We start from the raw sequence: 20,200 nt of genomic DNA, 5'->3' as shown, positions 1-20,200 counted from the left end.
GGTAAACACCTAAAACCATGCCAACTTAGCTAAAGTTACATAATATTAGGATTCAAACCCTAATTTAGATATTACCAAATTATTCTCTAAGTAAATAAGAGACCCAAAACGTTATTGAGTATAACAACTTACACATGAAATATACAGCACTTTGTTTTCTCAGAAAACAATAGGGCAGCTCTTAGGCATTTTCTTTGTACAGTGACTAGAAAATCTTGATATGACTAGGCACCTCAGCTTTACCAGTAAGCTGATCAGATATAGCATATAGCACTTTAATAGAGAGGTAACACTTCAGGTTTCAGAAGGCAGCAATAATTCTATTTTGGCTTTTATACTAAATGCTTATTATATTTAAGGTGACAATTGAAGCATATGATGTGAAGGTCATTAAGATTTAATGACAATCATTACAGTGTCTTGCAATGTACACACAACTGTATAATGCTTCTCTGGAATGAAAACAGTGTTGATTAATTGGATTTTACATACCCACACAGAGAAAACTTAAAAAATAACTATCAAAGGCAATGTACTATGCTGATGTACTAAATTCAAAGTATGCCACAGAACTGAAACACATGACTAACACCGTGCTTTGTTCTAGGAGAAAGCTGACCAGTTCTCAGGGAAAGCTAAGCCTACACCATTTATCCTAATAACCATGGCTTATATAAACACATCAGGTTCCCAGTAAAGAACCAAATCTAGGAATGTAAGTAAAACTTTGAGTGTTTTACATCTCTAGAACCTGGCTAAGGCTACACATCTATCTTCAAATCAGAAGCTGATATGAAATAGAGTGTGGTTCCCAGCTATGATAGAAAATAGAAAGGCTTCCAAGCACCATATTCCCTCAGGTTCCAGGAAAGCATCATGTGAGAAATAGAGAAGTAGGCAAAGAGGAAAGCTGGAAACATTCAGCTGTGATGTGATTCACTGTACAAGGCATTTAAAGTTCAGGACTGGAGTGAACCATCATGCTTTTCATAATGCTGGGAGCTATCCGTTTAATAATGTTCCCAGATAAAAGCAGGCATGATCGTGAGGGTAACCACAGTCCCAGCTTTTGACAGTCTATCTGCAGTCTGAGCATCCTTCAAGCCACTGACATTCTGTCCCTTGATCTCACAGATTTGGTTGTCAGTTAGAAGGCTATTACTGGTAGCAGAATTATCCTTCACGATGGATGAGATTTTAACACTTCTAACGATAAAGCAAATATCCAGGTGATGCACAGAGATAGCAGACACACAGAAGTGTGGAGAAGCCAGAGAGCACAGCTAGGAGAATCCCTGTTGCTCAGAGGATCATGTCAAGTACTCCCAGGCAGGAAGCGTTTGGTTTCTATCTCCAGCTGGGGACGATCCTCTCCCACAGAGTGCCATATCCTGGTTAATCAGGGAGATAGCTAACCACACAGGAGTGCAGAGAGGTTTGAGAGCACAGGGAGGACCACCCCTGCTGCTCAGAGGAACCAGCCCAAAATCCTGAGAACACAGGTACCCAGGATCAGCCTGGGACAGAAGACTTCTGATTTTTGTCTGCATCCAGATAAGATGCTGGGCTACAGAATTACATATAGAAATACCACCACAAGGAAGCTAGTCTTTCAGGAGTGCCTACCAATCTGTGTCCAAAGGTGAGGCCACCACCATTCTCAAATTTCTGGACAAAGTGGGACCTGCTAAGAACCATCAGGACACAGGAATCAAGAATCAGCTGGTGACAGGATACTTTTGATTTCTTTATGTACACCTGAGCTCACACATTATCCCAGCTCTGCATACATAAACTCCTCCTAGAGAGAATGGGTCTCCCTGGAGTTCAGATACATAGGCTAGCAGGACAGTTAAACCACAGTCAGAGACATCAAGACCAGCTAGCACCAGAGATAACCAGATGGCAAAAATCAAATGCAAGAACACTGGCAACAAACCAAGTCAACATGGAACCATGCGAACCCAGTTCTCCCACAACAGCAAGTCCTGGATACCCCAACACACCAGAAAAACAAGATCTGGATTTAAAATTACATCTCATGATGCTGATATAGGACGTCAGAGAGGACATAAATAGTTCCCTTAAATACAAACAGGAGAACATTTGTCAACAGGTAGAAGCCCTTAAAGAGAAAACACAAAACTTTCTTAAGGAATTACAGGAAACACACACACACACACACACACACACACACACACACACACACACACACAACCCAAAGAAACAAAAAAAACAGGTGAAGGAATTGAACAAAACCATACAGGATCTAATATTGGAACTAGAAACAACAAAGAAATCACAAAGGGATACAACTCTGGAGATAGAAAACCTTGGTAAGAATTCAAGAGTCATAGATACAAGCATCAGCAACAGAATAGAAGAGTTAGATGAAGGAATCTCAGATGCTGAAGATACCATAGAAAGCATTGACTCAACCATCAAGGAAAATGCAAAATGCAGAAACCGTGTAACCCAAAACATTCAGGAAATCCAGACCACAATGCGAAGAGCAAACCTAAGGACTATAGGTATAGAGGAGCATAAAGATTTACAACTTAATTGACCAGTAAATAACTTCAACAAAATTGTAGAAGAAAACTTCCCTGATGTAAAGAGAGAGATGCCTGTGACCATTCAAGAAGCCTACAGAAATCCAAACAGACTGGACAAGAACAGATATGCACTTGACAAAGAAAGACCATTCAAACCTGTAATGGAAAGGAAAACTTATCAGAATTACGCCAGACTTCTCACCAGAGACCATGAAAACAAGGAGATCTTGTGCAGATCTCATACAGATCATAAGAGAAAACAAATGCTAGCCCAGACTACTATACCCACCAAAACTCTTATCACCATATATGGAAAAACTAAGATATTCCATGATAAAATTTGCCCAATATCTTTCCACAAATCCAGCCCTACAAAGGATAATATAAAATGCCAGCACAAGGAGGGAAACTACACCTTAGAAAAAGGAAGTAATAATCTTTCAACACATCCAAAAGAGGAGAAGCACTCAAACATAAAAATTACATCAAAAATAACCGGGAGCAACAATCACTTTTCCTTAATATCTCTTAATCTCAATGAACATAATTTACCAATAAAAACATAGACTAACAGACTGGATTTGAAAACAGGATCCAGCATTTTGCTACATAGAAATCTACCTCAGTGACAAAGACAGGCACTCCAAGCTACAGGACCACATATGTAGGGACCTTGGTCAGACCTATACAAACTGCCTGATTGTTGCTTCCATCTCTGTAAATCTCTGTAAGCCTAGCTTATTTGATCCGGTGGGCTGTGTTTTCTTGGTATTTTCAACTGCTCTAACTACTGCAGTCTTTTACCTGTTCTGTGGCGCTTCCGTGGCTCTGCCTATATTTCTGCCTATGTGCCTCTGCTTTAGGTCTCATTGGTTGCTGAATGGCAGGCATCAGATTAAAATTGGGCTAGCCAGTTCTCCAGGAGTATAACAATGAGCATAGCATAGTTATGCAAGGTTCCCATTGACAAACATAACAGAGTATCATTGATAGTGTCAGGGGTTGGTTCTTGCCCATAGGATGGTTTACAATTTGTGCTGGCAATTAATTGGAAATTGCCTCAGTTTCTCCTTCATCTTTGTCTAGGCAGTGTTTCCCATTAATAAATACATCCATTTTATGTTCTCAACACTACCTACCTCTCAACATTACCTGACAGTCACTACTCTATTCCCTTTCTCTCATAGGGTTTCCCCATGGGTCTACCTTGAACCTAATGCATCAAGTCTCTGCAGGATCAGGTGCATCCTCTCCTTTTGAGGCCACTCAAGGCAGCCTAGGTAGAAGAATGGCTCCAGAGACAGCCATTAGCTTCCAATCTAGTTATTGGGGGACCCACATGAAGACTGAGGTGCACATCTGCTAAATATATTATGGGGGCCTAAGTTCAACCCATGTGTGTGTGTGTGGTCTTTTGTTGGCTACGGAGTCTGTGAGAGCTCCCAAGAGGGCTGGTCCCCAGGTTTTGCCATTCTTCTCCAACATCCACTCTGCTGATTTTATAGGTGTGTGCCAAATGAGTCTGTTACTCTCAGTTTCTTTTCCTAACTAATGTGCAGTTAATTTTTCTTTAAATAAAAGTACTTTCTTTTCTTTATTCGATATATTTTCATTTACATTTCAAATGATTTCCCCTTTTCTAGACCCCCAAACCCCGAAAGTCCCATCAGCCCCCTTCCCTCCCCCTGTTCTCCCCCCCCACCCCTTCCCAATTCCCTGTTCTGGTTTGTGCTATAATGCTTGACTGAGTCTTTCCAGAACTGGGGGCCACTCCTCTATTTTTCTTGTACCTCATTTGATGTGTGGATTATGTTTTTGGTATTCCAGTTTTCTAGGTTAATATCCACTTATTAGTGAGTGCATACCATGATTCATTTTTGAGTTACCTCACTTAGTATGATGTTCTCCAGCTCCATCCATTTGCCTAAGAATTTCATGAATTCATTGTTTCTAATGGCTGAATAGTACTCCACTGTGTATATATACCACAATTTTTTTGCATCCACTCTTCTAGACCCCCAAACCCAGGGATACCTGGGTTCTTTCCAGCTTCTGGCAATTATAAATAGGGCTGCTATGAACATAGTGGAACATGTATCCTTATTACATGCTGGGTAAATCTTCTGGGTATATGCCCAGGAGTGGTATAGCAGGATCTTCTGGAAGTGAGGTGCCCAGTTTTCTAAGGCACTGCCAGACTGATTTCTAGAGTGGTTGTACCAATTTGCAACCCCACAAGCAGTGGAGGAGTGTTCCTCTTTCTCCACATCCTCGCCTACATCTGCTTCTCCTTAATTTTTAATCTTAGCCATTCTTACTGGTGTAAGGTGAAATCTCAGGGTTGTTTTGATTTGCATTTATAAAAGTGCTTTCTTGAGTACAGTTTGATCTGTCTCTTTTATTTGAGACAGTTTTTTATTCTGTAACAGCCATGGTAGTCCTGTGACTTACTCTGTAGTCAAGGCTGGTCTGGAACTCACAGAGATCTTCCTGCTTTGGTGTTCCAAGTGTTGGGCTTAAGGAGTGCACCACCATATCTAACTTGAATTTAATTGAATGTGATCTCTTCTACTACATACCATTGCAAAATATCAAAACTCTTAGCATTATGGAACTAGAGCTCGATTTAACTGAGGGTTACTTATTGTGGAGATGGAGTGATGGCTCAGTGAGTCAGAGCAATAGTTGCTTCATCAGGAAAGCCTGGTTTAGTTCCCAACCTCCACTATGTGACTCAGAACCATCCATTGGGAATTGTATTCCTTTGGAGTCTTAGCCCTCCTGCTGTCTGTAGGGTTCCAGGCATGCTTGCACATTACTGACACGTGTTCATGTATACACCTACATTTACAACAAAAGAAAAGATTGCTTGTTGATCTTGATTCTTGAAATTTGGTTCCTAATTGGTCTGGAATCCCATATATGCTATAACTCCAGACGCAGGGGCTCTGAATCCCTTTTTGAGGCACAGGGACCGCACACATGAGACATGAACACTCACAGAAAACTGAACAAAATGCAAATGAACTTGTAGAAAATGAATTAAGTTGGGTGTGGTAGGGCTCACTTTTGTTGTTGTTGTTTTTTGAGACAGTTTTTCTCTGTGTAGCTCTGGCTGCCCTGGAACTCAGTCTTTAGACCAGACTGGCCTGGAACTGAGAAATCTGCCTGCCTCTGCCTTCCAAGTTTTGGGAATAAAGGAGTGCTCCACCACCGTCAGGCTGGAAGGGCTCACTTTTAATGCCATGAATTGTGATGGAAGGATTCTCTTCTCCAGGGCATCCTGTTCTTTGTTCCCAAAGCCTGTTTAGAAAAATTAATCCAGGAGTGGTGTTACATGCCTTTATGGTCAGTATTTGGAGGCAGAGTCAAACTCTGAGTGAGTTTGAGACTATTCCAGAATATCCAGTGATATGAAGAGTGATGATGTCACCCGAAGTAAATATTCATTTGGTAGTATTAAATCAGATTGTAGGTAAAATAGTGTTAATTATTTTCTGAAAGGAATTTTTATAATTACTCTTGGCAGAACAGCTAGTACAATGACAGTTGTTTTGTTTTTCCATTACAAAGATTTATTCATCTTATTTTATTTTGGATTTTTTTGTTTTGTTTTTGGAGACAGGGTTTCTCTGTGTAACACTGGCTGTCCTGGCAATCAATCTGTAGACCAGGCTGGCCTTGAATTAAGAAATCTCTCTGCCTCTGGCTCCCAAGTGCTGGGATTGAAGGCATGTGCCACCACCTCCTGGCATTATTTTTGATTTCTTAACATAGGGCCTTTGTACGTAGTTCTAACTCTCCTGGAAGTGCTTATGTAAACAAGACTGCCTTCCACAAATGGAGATCCTCATCCATTTGCTTTGCAGGTAATGGGATTGAAAGGCTCTGTTATGATGCCCAGCCTTACTTCATTTTTACATGTTGTACTGGATGGGTTAGTGTGTGAACTTGACACATTCTTTCACAGAGAAAGGAGCTTCAGTTGGGGAAATGCCTCCATGAGATTCAGCTGTGGGGTATTTTCTCAATTAGTGATCAAGGGGAGAGGGCCCCTCCTGGGTGGTACACTCATTTAATCCCTGTCATTGGGAGGCAGAGGCAGGCAGATTGCTGAGTTTTCTGAGGCCATCCAGGTTTGCAGGGTAGGTTCCAGGACTGCCAGGGCTACACAGAGAAACCCTGTCACAAACAAACAAACAAACAAACAAACAAACAAGTAGTCCATAATCATAATCTTCCTTATAAAGCCAAAGTGTCCAAGTCCTTCCCTTAATCCAGCCTTCTCTAACATTTTTTCCAGACACTGGAATTGGGTTACAGAGAAAACTAACCAAGGATGCTACTCCTTTCCAGGTTCCAGACAGCGCAGCTTTGGCACAACTAAAACCCTGAAGAAACAATGTCCATTGCCGTTATAACTAGAACTAGATAGGCCAGAACCTGTTGAAATCCTAGCAACTGTAATTAAATCTCTTTGTGGCTTCCAGTAAACATTCCTTGTGGTCTCACATTTCCAAACAGCACAGAAAATAATCTTCTGCACCACCCAACTATGACCATGGGATCTAGTCCTGCCATCTCAAGGACACATGTGAAAAGAACAAATGCTTAAATGGTCTCTAAGCACTGGATGTCTACATCCCACCTTTCAGATAAAACCTTCACATGACCAAGGATTTGTGGAGCAGGACTCTTTTCCATCATACTCAAGTGAACCTCCAAGGGGTAATTGCTTAGTTAAGTGCCTAAACTGGGAGCTGACAAGGATCCAAACAAGATCAAGCCTCCTGGTGTAAGGAGGGTGGCTTTGAGAATTGATAGAAAACACCTGCTATCCAGTAAGGGCAAAGACTACACTTCAGGTTAATTTAGATGGCTCATAGGGATCCTGAGATGCCTTCATCATTAGTATCATAATCATTAGAAGGCTCAGGATCTGTGTCCACTTGGCGAAACAATCTTTTCAGTAGTCATTGATCTCCAATTCCTTTATGTGAAAAAACACAAACAGGATCTCATTCCCGTATTAAAACTGGGTTGGGGCCATTCCAAAGTATTAGTTAAAGGATCTCAACATTTAACCATGGCATATGAGCTGGAAGTGTCTGGATGCCAGCGATGATCTGCTGCAGACTGACCTTTAGCATCAGTTTACAAAACAATAAAACAAATAATGCAAAAGCGAGATGTGCTTTTGGTGACCTTGGAAGTTAAAACTCACCCTGTTTTGTTTTCTAAAGCTAATTTTTCAGATACACTCAACAATTCATTGTCCCATTGGATCATGAGGAATTTCAGTTTTATGTTCAATTCCAAATTCCTTGCAAAATTGTTCAAAGCTGTTTCCAGTGTATGCAGGCCCATTATCTGTCTTGCCAACTTTAGGCAGTCCCTTAGCAGTAAAAGCCTGTAAACAATGAACAATAACCTTTCTAGAAGGTTCTCCTCTTAAAGCAGTTGCAACTAGAAATCCTGAAAAGCTGTCAATAGTCATATGTGCTAAGAGAAAAACTCATATAGTTAAGTGCCTCCAACAAGGAAATGGAGAGAGCTTACATTAGCAGCTTGACAGAACTTCTGAAAGCTCTACAACCAAATGAAACAAATACATCCAAGAGGAATACATGGCAGGGAATAAACAAATTCAAGGCCAAAATCAACAAAGTAGAAACAAAAAGAATTATACAAAGAATCAACAAAACCAAGAGTTGGTTCTTTGAGAAAATCAACAAGATAGATAAACACTTAGCAGACTAACAAGAAGGAATAGAGGAAACACGCAAATTAATAAAATTGGAATGAAAAGGGAGATATAACAACAGAAACTGCAGAAATTCCAAATATCATCAGATCCTACTACAAAAGCTTATACTCAACAAAATTGGGAAATCTGGATGAAATGGACAGTTTTGTAGACACATGCCAGCTGCCAATGTTAAAACCTGATCAGATAAACCATCAAAATAGTCCCATAACACGTGAGGAAATAGATTCAGTTATTAACAGTCTTCCCAAAACACCACCATCACCACCAAAACCACAACCACCACCACCACCACCACCACCACCAAAAACAACAACAACAACAACAACAACAACAACAACAACAACAACAAAAACACAGGACCAGATGTGTTTGTTGGGAATTCTATCAGTTCTGCAAAGAAGACTTACTACGGATACTTTTCAAACTATTCCACAAATCAGAAACCCGAGGTATCCTTCACAATTCATTATATGAAGCCACAGTATTGCTTATACATAAACCAAACAAAGATTAAACAAGGAGAGAGAATTCCAGACCAATTTCCCTTGAGAACAGTGAGCCAAAACTACTCAATAAAATTCTTGCTGACCGCATCCAAGAACACATCAAAACAGTAATTCACCAGGATCAAATAGGCTTCATCCCAGCAATGCAAGTGTGGTTCAATATATAGAAATCTTTCAATGTAATCCACTACATAAAGAAACTCGAAAAAAAAATACCCCACAAGATCATTTAGTTAGATGCTGAGAAAGCATTTGACAAAATTCACTATCCCTTCATGTTAAAAGTCTTGGAATGATCAGGAATTCAAGGCCTATACCAAAACATAGTAAAAGCAATATACAGCAAACCAGAAGCCAACATCAAACTAAATAGAGGAAATTTGAAGTAATCCTACTAAAATTATGGTCCAGAAAATGTTGCCCACTCTTTCCCTATTTATTCAATATAGTACTTGAAGATCTATCTAGAGCATTTAGAGAACAAAAGGAGGTACAGTTTGTAACACTTGTCACAATGTTACAAACTGGAAAGGAGGTAGTCAAAACATCACTATTTGCAGATGATATGATAGTATACTTATGCAACCCAATAAAACAACACTAGAGAACTCCTAGAACTGAGAAACAATTTCTGCCATGTGGCTGGATGTAAAATTAACTCAATCAAATCAGTAGCCTTCCTCTACTCAAAGGATAAATAAGCTGAGAAAGAAAATAGGGTAATGACACCCTTTACCATAGTCACAAATAACATTACATATCTTGGTGTCACTCTAAGTATGCAAGTGAAAAATTTGTATGACAAGAATTTCAAGTCTCTGAAGAAAGAAATCAAAGCAGATCTCAGAATATGGAAAGATCTCTTTCATGATCATGGATTGGCAGAATTAAGGTAGTAAAAATGGCCACCTTGCCAAAAGCAAACTACAGATTCAATGCACTCCCAGTCAAAACTATATAACCAAGACATGCAGAACATATTTATACCTTAAAAACCAGACAGAAACAAAAGTAAGATGGCTACACACATTAAATTATTTAAACCAGACCAAAGGCCTGGTGTGGAAGGCATTCTCTTGGAGACATGGGATTAGGAATGTGATGAAAAATTGTGGGAGGGAGGTCTGGGAGGAAAGTAACAGCTGAACTGGGAAGTAATAAAAGTAAAATATAAAATGTAAAGAAATAAAGGATTACAAACCAAAAAATTTAAATTCATGGGTTCTATAAAATGAGGCTACACCTGCAGTAGCATCAAAGGGTGGGAGAGAATAATGGATTTGAATATTGCAAGTAGGAGGAGCCAAAGGGTGGGAGGGGCTTTGAATTCCAGGTTAGGAGAGATATATAAGGGCAGGTCTTCTCAGGAGAATTCAAAGACAGAGGACTGCGCAGGTTACAGGAAACCTCTTCATTCCTGGTGAATTGGTGAGTTGCATGAAATGTCTAAGGTTGCTATGTAAAGGAGATATCAAGTTGGGGAAAATTTGGGAGACAGTGGAGGAGGATTTTTGGTGATTTTTTTAGCCTGTATGGGTGTTTGATTGGTGAAGTATAAAATATGCCCTGTATACATGCAGAAGATGTTATTTAAATTTAGTAGATGGTTCAAGTCTATCCCATAAATGTGAACAGTGCAGAGCAGTGATTTGCCCTGATCGGGGCACTCTATGGATGAGCTTTCAAGAGACCTCAAGGGGCTCTATTTTTCATTCTAAGCACAAGATTGAATCCTGGGCTGTTCAGAAAGCCTGGACCAATAGATAGTGAGGCCTGTCTATAGGACAAAGGAGAGAACTGACAATGGGATCTCAAGTGACCTTGGGACCAATTGAGGCTCCAGATTGCCTAGATAAGGCATAGTAGTGGCATTCTGACTCAAAAGTGTGACATCTTGGATGGTGTTTGGCTGAGCAGGCCCTCCTTCATCTAAAATCTGTAACCATTTTGGATGCATGGACCACACCTTTAATCCCAGGACTCGGAAACTAATGGCAAGTGGGTTTTTGTAATTGTGAGCCCTGGCTTGCATGTATAGTGTGAATCAGGAAGTCAGGGGCATGCACATGGAACCTGCCTCAGTCTCAGAAGAGAAAGTTTGGAGAAATAAATAGGTGTTAGTGGTGGCCGGAAATGTGCATGTCCTCTTGGCAGCAGGATGAGAAGAGACGCATTTTTTGAGATTGCTCCGAGAGAGTAAGGAAAATTTTTATTTTCTCGATGGAGCCCATGTTAGGAGGAAATCCTACAGGATGCCTCAGTTCTTTGTTACACACCTTTAGTCTTAGCTTGGGAAGTAACAGTTAGGCTGATCCTTCTGAATTCTGTTTCAGCCTTGTGTTCTGTTTGACTCACATACAGCATAGTTCATTTAGCGAAACTCAGTCACAAAAGAAAAGAGTACAAAAAAAGTCTGTGATCTGGCCATATTTCCGTTAGATATTAAGTTGTGGCTACAGATTGGATGTTACAACAGGGTGTGTATAGCTGCTGGATTCTAGAGGATGAAAGGAGGAGCCTGTGGGAGGGTTCTTGATAGGGAGATTCAATTAAGGCTAAGTCCTTGGTATAGCACTTCAATATCAGGGGATCTGGCTTAGGTGTATGTGCCTTCTGACATCCAGAGTAATTAGATCATTAATGCTCTTGTTTAGAATACGGGAGTGGAAAGGGTCCATGGAAATGGGACATGTTCCATTGCCCTTGATTCTTTATTTTGTCACAGGGTGTCATACTGCAAGGAGGAGAAACTGGGATCATGTTTTTCCAATTATGATAATATTCCTTTGTTTAAAAAATATTTAATCTTTTTTACAATCCAGATTTTATCCCCCTTCTGGTCCACCCACGGAAAGTTCCACATCCTGTAAGTCTAGTTTCCTTCTCAGGGAGAATGTCTTCAACCCACCCCCTACCTATAAGAACTCCCTGCCCACTTCGGGCCTCCAGTCTTTTTAGGGATAGGTACATCTTTTCTGAGGGAGTACAGTGCCACAGTTTTCTGCTGAGTATGTGTTGGGGGCCTCATATCAGCTGGTGTACGCTTAATTGGTGGTTGTCTAGTTTCTGAGAGATCTTGGGGGGTCCAGGTTAGTTGAGACTGCTGCTTTCTTTCTTCTATGTCTTGTATTCTCCTGGTAATGATTAATTATCCCAGATCTCATTCCTTGGTTTTCAATTTCCAGGGTTGCCTATATTTGTCTTTGTTATATCTACTTCCAATTCTAGGTCTTGGACTGCATTAATAAAAACTTTCACTTTTTTGATTGTATCTTCCTGTATTGCTTATGGGATTTATGTGTTTCCTCTCTAAGTGCTTCTACCTGTTCACTTGCGTTTTCTTATATTTCTTTATGTGAGTTATTTATATCTCTTTAAAAGGATTCTATTATCATTAAGATAAGATTTTAGGTCATCTTCCTGACTTTCAAGTGCATTTGTCTATCCAGGGCTTGCTGTGGTGGGAGAAGTAGTTTCTGATAATGCCAAAGTTTACTGGCTTCTGTTTCTCATGGTCTTGCTCTTGCCTCTTGTCATATGGTTATAGGGAGTTTTTTTCTGGTTGGGGTGTTTCTGTTTGGGAGTTTTCTTTTTTGTCCCTAGGTTGACTCAAGTCTCATGGTAGGCCAGTTGCCTTGGATGTGCCAAACCTCCTGTGGGATCTTCTGACTGTGGAACCTTCAGAGGGGCATGTACACTGGTGACTTGTTGCCCTGGTGGCCGTGTGTCTTCAGGGAGGCCTTCTTGAAGACCTTTGAATTGTGGGTTCTTTAGAGAGGCAGAGAAGCTGGAGATATGTTGCCCTGGCTGTGACACATCTACTGGGATGCCTTCATACTGTTTACTCTTGAGAGGATTTGTCAAGCTGTTGCCCTATGTTTAGCTGTTAACCAGGGAAGCATAGGTACTGTAGGTTTTGTTTCCCTGCATGCAAAAGAATTCCCGACAGGCTTTCAGACTGTTGATTCAGTTTCTCTGCATGCTGCAGTGCCCCTGGGAGGTCTTCAGACTTTGGTGTCAGTTGTCCATTTACTCTGTTTGCAGAATTCCTGGGTTTGTGATTTCACTTTTGTATCAGTTGCCCTGCATGCCACAGAAATCCTGTGAAGCCTTCAGGCTTTTATTTTCATGGGCAGAGTCAGACTAGCTAGTAGTCTGTCACAACAAAATTTCACAGCCAGAAGTGTAGGATATGGAAAATTTAAACATTGGAAATGAACATTCAATTGCCAGCTTACCTGGACTGGCAACCTCTTGTTAATACTGGAGCCAAGTGCATATTTATTTCAATACTGAGAATACTTGTAAGATTTGGAAACAGAGGCAGTTGTTCAGAAAGAATGAAGCTCCTGTCTGATTCCTGCTCTGTAACAGTCCAAACCAAATGCTGGGTAGGCAGGATGGGTAAATCAGTGCTCTCTGTACATTTTTTGACGTGTTTTCTTTTACTAGATTCTCCAGAACATATTCCAATAGGTTCGGAACACACATAGGGCTGAAGGTCCCTCCTTGTATCCAAAATTCCAAATGCCTTCAAGTGCACCCATAGAAACCAGACCCCAAAGGCTTCAAGAGACTGCAAGGAACTTACCCTTTCAAGTTTATTACAGTCCCATATTGACCCCAACAAATCCAATGCAATCAAGTCTTTCAGTCCCTGAAAGGGACCTACATCAGCAAGAGTTCCAAGGACCATCAAGAAAATCAGGTATCCAAATGCAACTAGATCCTGTACTGGGCCCAGGTTTACCTACTTTGAAAAAACCCTCAGGGCGTCTAAGTTATCAAATACATAATTGAAATCTTGTTTCCATGTTCTCATAGGATCTGTGGTACTGTCAGAGAAATATGGTGACCATCAATCTGGCCCTGTGACTTCAAGAAAGGTGCGGAAGGAACGCATTGTGTACTCCAAAAAACAAAAGCACCTGCTGCAAGAACATTTTGATAAGTGTCAGTACCCAAACCAGGATCAATGTGTGAAGCTGGCAGAGTTAGTTGGTGTGACAGCGAGGGACATCAAGGTCTGCCCCTCTCTTTTCCCTCAATCCAACAGCAAAAATGTACACTTTCCCATCAGAAACTTTAATTTTGTTCTTAAATGCTTAGGGCAGTGATGACAGTTTTAGGTGGTGGATATTTATGAATCAAATGCTGGGACTCAAATTTTTATCAACCTGGTAGCAATATAGAATAGCATTGTTTCCATGCAGGGTCTCAGAAATCTAATCACCAGAGCTCCTGCTAAAATACAGGACACACTGGCTCAATCTCCCCAGTCTTATGTTGTCTGGTCATACACAAGATACTTTATTATAATATCTTAGACATCTTGAGTTTCCTGCTTCTTTGTTTCTGACATGTGAATCATTGCTATACAAACACCTTTTATCCAAAATCTTCACCTTGTGGTCCTGTTAGGGGACAACAGGCATTCTTCTGATATCTTCTTTCTTTTCCAGATCTGGTTTAAGAACAGCCGAGCTAAGTACAAGCGGATGGCTCTCCAGAATATTACAGAAGCTTTGCCAGAGACCAATGGAAGTTCAAAACCAGTTTTTGAATCAACCCACTTTCCTGGTTCTATACCTCTTGTTGCTGCTGAGAATGGAGAGCCCATGTGTTCAGGCACATTTAGTGAGGTTTCCATTCCCAAACTCAACTGCATCCAGGAATCTTCTCTGCATCATTATCAGGCCAGTGATGCAGACAGGTGTAGTCAGCAGGAAGATCTGCTTGTTGGCCATGCTCCCATTATAGATTGGGATTCTGGTCAATCAGCAGCAGTTGAAGCCCAGACTGATCTAGCAGTGACTGAATCTACAGATGTCCTAGAAGCTGCCACCCATTGCCCAGAGGAGGCTCAAGGTTCAGGTCCATCTGCAGAGGAACTCTGGCAAAGAATCCTTGACGACTTGGAGAAATCCGAGGACTGGCTTACTCCAGTGACTGAATCTACAGATGTCCTAGAAGCTGCCACCCATTGCCCAGAGGAGGCTCAAGGTTCAGGTCCATCTGCAGAGGAACTCTGGCAAAGAATCATTGACGACTTTGACATACCCGAGGACTGGCTTACTCCAGTGACTGAATCTACAGATGTCCTAGAAGCTGCCACCCATTGCCCAGAGGAGGCTCGAGGTTCAGGTCCATCTGCAGAGGAACTCTGGCAAAGAATCCTTGACGACTTTGACAAATCCGAGGACTGGCTTACTCTGGATTACACCCCAAATCCAACTTACTTCTCTCAGCTCCTTGACCATTCCAGACATTTATAGTCATGAAGAAGTGTGTTATGTACACCCTTCATCTCAGTATTTGTGGGAATTAACCAGGCCTTTCTGTAGACGTTGTGTACCACTGTGGTTTATATAGAGGGGTTGTTTCAAAGCAACTGTAAATATTCATTCTTCATTGTTACATTATGTTCTCATGAAATAAAAGGAGAAATAGTTCCTGAAAATTATTTTATTACATATATTATCCATTTACATTCCAGTCACTACTGCATATGTCCCACTGACCTATAGTTCTTCACCCAACACATTAGGTAAAGTTTTCCCCTAATATTTTTTAACGTTTTTTACCTTTATTACGATAGTATCACATACTATAATAGAATAGGAGATTAACTAATTCAGAAAGAAATAAATCAGGATAAAGTGTCCTTGCCATTTTTGTTTACATTAAGGATTCAGAAAGTGGAACAAATTAAGACGACTAGGTAAACACCTAAAACCATGCCAACTTAGCTAAAGTTACATAATATTAGGATTCAAACCCTAATTTAGATATTACCAAATTATTCTCTAAGTAAATAAGAGACCCAAAACGTTATTGAGTATAACAACTTACACATGAAATATACAGCACTTTGTTTTCTCAGAAAGCAATAGGGCAGCTCTTAGGCATTTTCTTTGTACAGTGACTAGAAAAACTTGATATGACTAGGCACCTCAGCTTTACCAGTAAGCTGATCAGATATAGCATATAGCAGTTTAATAGAGAGGTAACACTTCAGGTTTCAGAAGGCAGCAATAATTCTATTTTGGCTTTTATACTAAATGCTTATTATATTTAAGGTGACAATTGAAGCATATGATGTGAAGGTCATTAAGATTTAATGACAATCATTACAGTGTCTTGCAATGTACACACAACTGTATAATGCTTCTCTGGAATGAAAACAGTGTTGATTAATTGGATTTTACATACCCACACAGAGAAAACTTAAAAAATAACTATTAAAGGCAATGTACTATGCTGATGTACTAAATTCAAAGTATGCCACAGAACTGAAACACATGACTAACACCGTGCTTTGTTCTAGGAGAAAGCTGACCAGTTCTCAGGGAAAGCTAAGCCTACACCATTTATCCTAATAACCATGGCTTATATAAACACATCAGGTTCCCAGTAAAGAACCAAATCTAGGAATGTAAGTAAAACTTTGAGTGTTTTACATCTCTAGAACCTGGCTAAGGCTACACATCTATCTTCAAATCAGAAGCTGATATGAAATAGAGTGAGGTTCCCAGCTATGATAGAAAATAGAAAGGCTTCCAAGCACCATATTCCCTCAGGTTCCAGGAAAGCATCATGTGAGAAATAGAGAAATAGGCAAAGAGGAAAGCTGGAAACATTCAGCTGTGATGTGATTCACTGTACAAGGCATTTAAAGTTCAGGACTGGAGTGAACCATCATACTTTTCATAATGCTGGGAGCTATCCGTTTAATAATGTTCCCAGATAAAAGCAGGCATGATCGTGAGGGTAACCACAGTCCCAGCTTTTGACAGCCTATCTGCAGTCTGAGCATCCTTCAAGCCACTGACATTCTGTCCCTTGATCTCACAGATGTGGTTGTCAGTTAGAAGGCTATTACTGGTAGGAGAATTATCCTTCACGATGGATGAGATTTTAACACTTCTAACGATAAAGCAAATATCCAGGTGATGCACAGAGATAGCAGACACACAGAAGTGTGGAGAAGCCAGAGAGCACAGCTAGGAGAATCCCTGTTGCTCAGAGGATCATGTCAAGTACTCCCAGGCAGGAAGCGTTTGGTTTCTATCTCCAGCTGGGGACGATCCTCTCCCACAGAGTGCCATATCCTGCTTAATCAGGGAGATAGCTAACCACACAGGAGTGCAGAGAGGTTTGAGAGCACAGGGAGGACCACCCCTGCTGCTCAGAGGAACCAGCCCAAAATCCTGAGAACACAGGTACCCAGGATCAGCCTGGGATAGAAGACTTCTGATTTTTGTCTGCATCCAGATAAGATGCTGGGCCTGGGTACCTGTGTTCTCAGGATTTTGGGCCAGAGAATTACATATAGAAATACCACCACAAGGAAGCTAGTCTTTCAGGAGTGCCTACCAATCTGTGTCCAAAGGTGAGGCCACCACCATTCTCAAATTTCTGGACAAAGTGGGATGTGTTAAGAACCATCAGGACACAGGAATCAAGAATCAGCTGGTGACAGGATACTTTTGATTTCTTTATGTACACCTGAGCTCACACATTATCCCAGCTCTGCATACATAAACTCCTCCTAGAGAGAATGGGTCTCCCTGGAGTTCAGATACATAGGCTAGCAGGACAGTTAAACCACAGTCAGAGACATCAAGACCAGCTAGCACCAGAGATAACCAGATGGCAAAAATCAAATGCAAGAACACTGGCAACAAACCAAGTCAACATGGAACCATGCGAACCCAGTTCTCCCACAACAGCAAGTCCTGGATAGCCCAACACACCAGAAAAACAAGATCTGGATTTAAAATTACATCTCATGATGCTGATAAAGGACGTCAGAGAGGACATAAATAGTTAGTTCCCTTAAATACAAACAGGAGAACATTTGTCAACAGGTAGAAGCCCTTAAAGAGAAAACACAAAACTTTCTTAAGGAATTACAGGAAAACACACACACACACACACACACACACAAACACACACACACACAAACCAAAGAAACAAAAAAAAACAGGTGAAGGAATTGAACAAAACCATACAGGATCTAATAGTGGAACTAGAAACAACAAAGAAATCACAAAGGGATACAACTCTGGAGATAGAAAACCTTGGTAAGAATTCAAGAGTCATAGATACAAGCATCAGCAACAGAATAGAAGAGTTAGATGAAGGAATCTCAGATGCTGAAGATACCATAGAAAGCATTGACTCAACCATCAAGGAAAATGCAAAATGCAGAAACCGTGTAACCCAAAACATTCAGGAAATCCAGACCACAATGAGAGGAGCAAACCTAAGGACTATAGGTATAGAGGAGCATAAAGATTTACAACTTAATTTACCAGTAAATAACTTCAACAAAATTGTAGAAGAAAACTACACTGACGTAAAGAGAGAGATGCCTGTGACCATTCAAGAAGCCTACAGAAATCCAAACAGACTGGACAAGAACAGATATGCACTTGACAAAGAAAGATCATTCAAACCTGTAATGGAAAGGAAAACTTATCAGAATTACGCCAGACTTCTCACCAGAGACCATGAAAACAAGAAGATCTTGTGCAGATCTCATACAGATCATAAGAGAAAACAAATGCTAGCCCAGACTACTATACCCACCAAAACTCTTATCTCCATATATGGAAAAACTAAGATATTCCATGATAAAACAAAATTTGCCCAATATCTTTCCACAAATCCAGCCCTACAAAGGATAATATAAAATGCTAGCACAAGGAGGGAAACTACACCTTAGAAAAAGGAAGTAATAATCTTTCAACACATCCAAAAGAGGAGATGCACTTAAACATAAAAATTACATCAAAAATAACCAGGAGCAACAATCACTTTTCCTTAATATCTCTTAATCTCAATGAACATAATTTACCAATAAAAACATAGACTAACAGACTGGATTTGAAAACAGGATCCAGCATTTTGCTACATAGAAATCTACCTCAGTGACAAAGACAGGCACTCCAAGCTACAGGACCACATATGTAGGGACCTTGGTCAGACCTATACAAACTGCCTGATTGTTGCTTCCATCTCTGTAAATCTCTGTAAGCCTTGCTTATTTGATCCGGTGGGCTGTGTTTTCTTGGTATTTTCAACTGCTCTAACTACTGCAGTCTTTTACCCGTTCTGTGGCACTTCCGTGGCTCTGCCTATATTTCTGCCTATGTGCCTCTGCTTTAGGTCTCATTGGTTGCTGAATGGCAGGCATCAGATTAAAATTGGGCTAGCCAGTTCTCCAGGAGTATAACAATGAGCATAGCTTAGTTATGCAAGGTTCCCATTGACAAACATAACAGAGTATCATTGATAGTGTCAGGGGTTGGTTCTTGCCCATAGGATGGTTTACAATTTGTGCTGGCAATTAATTGGAAATTGCCTCAGTTTCTCCTTCATCTTTGTCTAGGCAGTGTTTCCCATTAATAAATACATCCATTTTATGTTCTCAACACTACCTACCTCTCAACATTACCTGACAGTCACTACTCTATTCCCTTTCTCTCATAGGGTTTCCCCATGGGTATACCTTGAACCTAATGCATCAAGTCTCTGCAGGATCAGGTGCATCCTCTCCTTTTGAGGCCACTCAAGGCAGCCTAGGTAGAAGAATGGTTCCAGAGACAGCCATTAGCTTCCAATCTAGTTATTGGGGGACCCACATGAAGACTGAGGTGCACATCTGCTAAATATATTATGGGGGCCTAAGTTCAACCCATGTGTGTGTGTGTGTGTGTGTGTGTGTGTGTGTGTGTGTGTGTGTGTGTGTGGTCTTTTGTTGGCTACTGAGTCTGTGAGAGCTCCCAAGAGGGCTGGTCCCCAGGTTTTGCCATTCTTCTCCAACATCCACTCTACTGATTTTATAGGTGTGTGCCAAATGAGTCTGTTACTCTCAGTTTCTTTTCCTAACTAATGTGCAGTTAATTTTTCTTTAAATAAAAGTACTTTCTTTTCTTTATTCGATATATTTTCATTTACATTTCAAATGATTTCCCCTTTTCTAGACCCCCAAACCCGGAAAGTCCCATCAGCCCCCTTCCCTCCCCCTGTTCTCCCCCCCCACCCCTTCCCAATTCCCTGTTCTGGTTTGTGCTATAATGCTTGACTGAGTCTTTCCAGAACTGGGGGCCACTCCTCTGTTCTTTTTGTACCTCATTTGATGTGTGGATTATGTTTTTGGTATTCCAGTTTTCTAGGTTAATATCCACTTATTAGTGAGTGCATACCATGATTCATTTTTTGAGTCTGGGTTACCTCACTTAGTATGATGTTCTCCAGCTCCATCCATTTGCCTAAGAATTTCATGAATTCATTGTTTCTAATGGCTGAATAGTACTCCACTGTGTATATATACCACATTTTTTTGCATCCACTCTTCTGTT

General features: G+C 40.6%; 1 protein-coding gene across 1 annotated transcript; it reads left to right on the top strand.

The window, feature by feature from the left end:
- Positions 1-13,331: 13,331 nt before the first annotated feature.
- LOC127683450 (homeobox protein CDX-1-like) lies at positions 13,332-15,106 on the top strand (the record flags this gene model as incomplete). Its single annotated transcript, XM_052180709.1, has 4 exons — positions 13,332-13,539; positions 13,656-13,855; positions 14,294-14,699; positions 14,970-15,106. Coding segments are annotated over 4 exons (951 nt in total), but the record flags the coding sequence as incomplete, so codon positions are not given.
- Between the last annotated feature and the right edge of the window lie 5,094 nt (positions 15,107-20,200).

Source organism: Apodemus sylvaticus, chromosome 1, assembly GCF_947179515.1.
Source record: "Apodemus sylvaticus chromosome 1, mApoSyl1.1, whole genome shotgun sequence".
Classification (NCBI taxonomy): Eukaryota; Metazoa; Chordata; class Mammalia; order Rodentia; family Muridae; genus Apodemus; species Apodemus sylvaticus.
The sequence above is the reverse complement of the archived record's forward strand: the minus strand, read 5'-3'. Positions and strand labels throughout refer to the sequence as shown.